At 45.0% G+C, this 6200-nt stretch overlaps 1 protein-coding gene across 1 annotated transcript; it reads left to right on the top strand.

Moving 5' to 3' along the window:
- Positions 1–730: 730 nt before the first annotated feature.
- On the top strand, positions 731–6124 carry LOC127552451 (thyrotropin-releasing hormone receptor-like). The gene is made up of 2 exons (XM_051982965.1): positions 731–1558; positions 4360–6124. The coding sequence occupies exons 1-2, from the start codon at positions 737–739 to the stop codon at positions 4717–4719; spliced, it is 1182 nt and encodes a 393-aa protein (XP_051838925.1). The 5' UTR covers positions 731–736; the 3' UTR covers positions 4720–6124.
- Positions 6125–6200: the final 76 nt, after the last annotated feature.

Raw genomic sequence — 6200 nt, 5'->3', positions numbered from 1 at the left:
CAGGGCGGACCCACGCAAGGCTATGCGGGGCGGAGTTGAGTTGGAGCTGGTCAAAGACTGAGGCAGCAGCCCAGCGCCCACCGTTAGCTCCAGCACCCTGCTTCGGGTGAAGTCCAACCCCAGAGAAAGTCCTGCGGTGGGAAGGTAGAAGGGGAAAGAAGGCAGGGAGGGGCGTCTAATTATTTTAACTCGGGTCCTACAAACTCCGGGCAGGAGGAGCTTGGTTGGCGAAAGGACCCTCGGCTTGCATGCGCTAAGAGCTTGGAGCCAAAGGAAAGGTAATGTCCTGCCTGTTTCGTGCAAAGGGCAACCACAGCTGGATTTATGCCAGGGTGATACTCCTGAAGCCCCGGGCGGAAACAACTGAATCTGGAGGGACTCTAGCGGGGTCGGCAGCTGAAGACGGTTCTCAGTAGATCTCATAGGATTGAAGAGTTAGAGAGAGATTTTAGACGTTATCTAGTCTAACAACCAAATTTTACATATTCGGAAACTAAATCTAGAGAGGTTAAGTAACTTGCTCCGGCATAAACAGTTCGTAAATGTCTGAGGCAGGATTCGAACCTGTGTCCTATTCACGATGAATTTTATTGATTCTTTAAGTACAGTAACCTCCTCAGAGGATGGGGAAAGGAGGAGGAGAGGGTAATAGTTGAATCCGCGGTGGGAAGTGACTAGAGGTGGACAATTCTTCACTGGCTTCTTCCTGTCTCCTCCAAGGCTAGGTGGTTCGACCATGGAGAACGGAACATGGGAAGTCAGCAGTCTCTGGAGTAACGACTCGGATTCTGGTAGGACCCTGGGCCTGATGCCTCGGACTCCCCTGGCCGTTCAGGTGGTGACCATTGCGCTGGTGCTGCTCATCTGCGGCGTGGGCATCGCAGGCAATGCCATGGTAGTCCTAGTGGTGGCCCGGAGTCGCCATATGGTCACTCCCACTAACTGTTACTTGGTCAGTCTGGCGGCCGCTGATCTCCTGGTGCTTCTGGCGGCTGGGCTGCCCAATCTGTCCGACGTTGTGGCCTCCTGGGTGTTTGGCCACGCGGGCTGCTTGTGCATCACCTACCTGCAATACCTGGGCATCAACGCGTCCACAGGCTCGCTCACAGCGTTCACGGTGGAGCGCTATTTGGCCATCTGCCACCCCATCCGCGCACAGTCCCTGTGCACAGTGGCCCGGGCCAAACGCATCATCGCCCTAGTGTGGCTGGGCACAGCAGCCTATTGCGTCATGTGGCTCTTCCTGGTGGACACGAGCGAGGTGGTCTTCGCCGACGGCGTGCGGGTGCAGTGCGGCTACCGAGTGTCGCGCAAGCTCTACCTGCCCGTCTACTTCCTAGACTTCGCCCTGTTCTATGCGCTGCCTCTGGGACTGGCCACTGTGCTGTACACGCTCATCGCGCGCATCCTCTTTCTAGGTCCCCTGCCCCGCGCGTCCGACGCTGACTCTGCCAATTCCATCCACCAGGGCCGTTCCCTAGAGCTCCCTTCCGACTCCAAAGGGTCGGTTCGCTTTTCGTGTCGCGGGAACAGGGGCGCCCTGAGCTCCAGGAAACAGGTAAAAGGGAACCCTGATCTTTCCCTTTTCCCCTTTCCCCGCCGTATAAAGTGGACCAAGGAATACGAGCGGAACACAACCTCAAAGGCGTATTAGGAAAATTGGCTGGGAGGGTTAGGGTCAGGTTTAGGGAACCCGATAGGTCTGACTGTAGCAAGACTAAGAAAACGGGTGGAAATTTCGAGAGGCCAGTTTGGGGAAACAAAAATCAGAACCTGCTAACAATTGGAGCTGTCGCAGAAGTGGAATGGGCTTTCTAAAGAGGAGATGGGTTTCCCTACCACCTTTGAAGTCTTCAAACAGGCTATATGACCACGAAATGCATGTATTATAATCGGGAGTCTTTGGAGGCACGTGTTGGATTAGATGGTCACTGAATTAACACGAGTTTTCAAAATTCTGTGATCCCTGAGAAGTCCACTTTGATTTTTAGAAACTTAAAGGGCCACTTTTGTGGAATCTTCACAGTTGCTCTGTTTTTTTCAGGTAGTGAGAAAAATCGGGACGTTTGAGCTTTTTCCCATAAAAAATGAATCAGCTACGAATCACTAGATTTTGGCTCTTCAAATTTTGTCAAAGCACACTCATATTCCTTATCAATCTGATCTCTTATGATGTTTCTATAATCCGTGTCCTCTCCATTTCTTTGCTACCATCAACTCTGACTTGAAATATTGCAATAGATTTCTTTTTTCTTATCTGTAGACTTTCCCTTTGTTGAGACAAAAACATTTATCAAATAGCTATAATAGTTAGCTTTATAATTGTGGGGTTTGGGTGCATATATCTTCTTTGCAAAAAAAAAAAAAACCTTCTTGCCCACTTATATTTATAATTTAGAATATTACTACGGGATGAACCTTAACATTGAGTAGATCAGAAGTAGGAAGAATCTTTGAACATATAATTTTGGAAGTGGGAGAGAACATAGTCCAACCAGTTAATTTTACGGATAAGGAAATTGGGGCTCAGAGAAGGCAAGTCTTGCTCATGAACCCTGACTATATTTGAGTATGCTATGGTGCATACCATGCAGGACTAAGAAGACAAGGTGGAAGTTTCCACCAGGGTAGGCACCCAGCAGCTTGAATTCACAGGAATTTCTCAAATGGTTTTGGAGATGATGTTCCATTCTGGCTGCTTCTCATAGAGCCAAAGGGAAGGAAATAACCTGGGGTAACTTGTCCTTTGGGCTATATTTCCTGAATTTCCAGCAATTCACCAAACATGAGAATAACAGCCCTTCCAGGACCAAACCAGCTATTAGAACTCCCAAGTAGGTGTCAGGGGAGGGAGGTTGAGAGGCTGGCCTAATTAGCAAGTTTGAAGTGCTAATGGTGGGCTTACTCACCCAATCTGCCTAAGCAGCCCCCACTTTCACTCCCCTGGATTGTTTATAAACAATGAAGCTAGTTAGAGCTCTGGAGAAATTCTCTTATTCTACAGAGTTGCTGTCCAACTCAGCAGAGATGTCTTCAGCATGATTACAGGGCAGAATGTGAAATGGAAGTTGCAGGATGGGGTGAAGGGAGCAGATCCAGTGCTGGAGAGAGCATAAAGAAAGAATCTCTTAGGGAGTTTTCAGGTGGAGGAGAATTAACCTGGAGTGAGACGTGAGTTTGAGGGAAACCACAGACTTAGCTTCATTGGCTCATAGAAGAATTAGGCTCATAAATTCATTTTCTCACTTACAGATTCATAAATCTTTCAAATTAAAGAGGAACCTTAGAAATTATCTGTTTAACCAATTCAATAAAATGCATCTGTTAAGCACCAGCTGTTGATACAAATAGTATCAAATACAAATACAAAAAAGTGAAATAATACCTGCCTTCAGGGAATTTATAGTCTGTCGAGCAAAATATCATGTACATGACTGTAAATGAATGAAAATTAAACCAAATCAATACAAGGTAACTTGAAGAAAAGGTAAAGGTACTAAAACTTGGACAAATCATGAAAACATTATGTAAAACCTGGCACTTGAGCTGAATTTTGAAGGAAATTAGGGATTCTTTTAAAAGATGAAAAAAAGGAATGCATTTCTGGCATGAGGAACAACGTTTATAAAAGCATAAAGAAAGGAAATGCGTTGTGTGAGGAAAAGTAAGAAATCCAGTTTGTCTGAAATGTAGAGTTTGTGAATGTAGTTAATATAGAATAACTGGGAGAGGATGTTGAATCCAGATTGTGCAAGACTTTTGTTGCCAAACAGGCTTTGTATTTTCTCTTAGAGGTAATAGTGAGCCAAAGGATTATATTGAGCATGGCAGTGACATGGTCAGACCTATATTTTAGTAATATCACTTTGGCAAATGGGTGGAGGACAGATTGAAAAGGGGAGAGAAGTGAGGTAGGGAGACCAATTAGGAGACTCTAAAGAAAGACTTAATAAGCATTTGTTGAGTTGAGATGAATTGAATCAGGTAAAAGGTATGGAACCATGCCCACAAAGCTACCAAATTTTTACATTTCATGGTTAATAAACTGGGAATCCAGGTACTTGGGAAGGGTTAGGGAGAGGGTAAAATGAAAGAGGATCAGCCCATTTCTGAAGACAGAGAAATGTTGACAGAATGACCCAGTGAAGTTTCCTAGTCACCATTGAGATAAACATTGTTACTCACACTCCTTAAAGTTGACATGTGATTCCATATTGTCCTGATTTTATAGATGGTGGGTTCAGAGGTTGTAAAAAGGGGATCATAGCTAGTAAACTCAGATCTCCTGATTCTAACTTCAGTGCCTTGACTCCTCTGCCAAACCTGAACACAACTTCTTATCCTTTTCTTGTCTGGCAGGTCACCAAGATGCTGGCTGTGGTGGTAATTCTGTTTGCCCTGCTCTGGATGCCGTATCGTACTCTGGTGGTGGTGAACTCCTTCCTCAACCCACCCTATCTGAATCTCTGGTTCCTCCTCTTCTGTCGAATCTGCATCTACCTAAACAGCGCCGTAAATCCGATCATCTACAACCTCATGTCCCAGAAGTTCCGAACGGCCTTTCAGAAGTTGTGCAGGTGCAGGACAACCCAGCCCGAGCCCTCATCCCAATATATGGCCCCTGTCTACTACAGTGTCATGAAAGATTGTTCCCGAAATAACTCTGACTCTAATGCCAACCAGTTCAACAGCATCCCTGGGCCTAGGCAGGAGAGCTAACTGTGCAGATAAGATAGAGGCCTGGGGTCTCTGAGGCTATGCAACAGAACCCCCAATGCACCAAGAGCCCCCCACCTCACCTCCAATGCCATTTCAGATAGGCTGGATGAGTTAAACTGAGGGGGGTGAATTTCTGTAACAAATGCATAACACGAGCATGTTTAATTGTGCTGGGGATGAGAGGGGAAATGATAGATTGATCTTATATCATCCCTTGTTATAGCCCAAAGGCCCTTATAAATCATCCAGATGAATAGCACCCCTTTGTTTTACAGGTGAAGAGAGGGAATCCAGAGACAGAAAGAGAGCAATTTGAACAAGATTACACAGAAAGTTAAAAAGAAAGCCAGGATCTGAACTCTGGTCCTCTGATTCCACAAGACCACAGTGCTTGTCTTTTTTGAAAGAGATATAGAGGGCTGGAAGGGCCTCCTGCTTCTTTCTGTCTGACCCCTCTTCCCCGAGGAGATCATAGTTAAGTCAGAATCCCCAGGAATTTGTTTGAGCTCAAGGAGATCACTCTCCCATCTTCAGCCAGAGTTTGCCATAACTGGCTCAGACATTATTGAAGAGAGACTTCCATGGAGGATGGTTTGAAGAGTAGGGAGGAGGACATTATGGCAAAGCCAACTAATCATCTCACCTGGATGAGCACCTCAGTCCAGTTACTTCCCATAGATACTCTTGATTTCCAGTATCAGTTCTATAACTCCTAAGTATGGAGGGAGGGGGGAGTCATTCTACTTGCTTAAATTTGCCCAGATGTTTTCAACCAGATAAGGCTGTCTGGGTGAGGGAGAACTCCTTAGGAGCGTTCTAATTTCTTGTTGATCTGGAGAAGGAGCATGCTGAAGACATTTTGGAAAGATGAAATTTTTATAGGATAAAGGGATGGAGCTTTTTGCATGACTAGAAGCTATGCTTATTCTTCTGTTCTTGGATTTTAAATAATAGTAGGTTATTCTTTTAATTGAGCTGTTGCCCTCCACTTCAGGAACAGCTGCATTTCTATGTATGGTAAGACATTCTTTATGCTTATGGGAATCACTGATGGCACAGAGGCAAGGGAGAATTCTGAAGTGATTCAATGGGGTAAGGAATTAATTTTAAATTCTCTAGGAGAAAGAATCTATTCCCGTCCAATCCACAACTCTTGATGATCCCTAGCTCATAGGGACCTACTAAAATAATCCCCAATGCTTTGTGATAAAAGAAGAGTACCTAGAGAAAAAGAAGTGGAAATTGAACAGATGTAGTCTCTAGCCCTGACTTGGACTATTCCCTAATTTTCTCACTGGGACTCTAAGCTGTGTGAAGTCACTGGGAAGAGGGATTTGACAATTGCCAAAAAGAAAGCATCAAGGCTTCTGTATGCTATAATTATATCTTTGTAATTATAATGATAATACCCATAATTCACTTTTCTTTGGTGCTTTAAGTTTACAAAATGCTTTCCTAAAATAGTCTGGTGAGGTAGGCAA

The sequence above is a fragment of the Antechinus flavipes genome, chromosome 2 (assembly GCF_016432865.1).
Source record: "Antechinus flavipes isolate AdamAnt ecotype Samford, QLD, Australia chromosome 2, AdamAnt_v2, whole genome shotgun sequence".
Classification (NCBI taxonomy): domain Eukaryota; kingdom Metazoa; phylum Chordata; class Mammalia; order Dasyuromorphia; family Dasyuridae; genus Antechinus; species Antechinus flavipes.
This window is presented reverse-complemented; position numbering and strand designations above follow the sequence as displayed.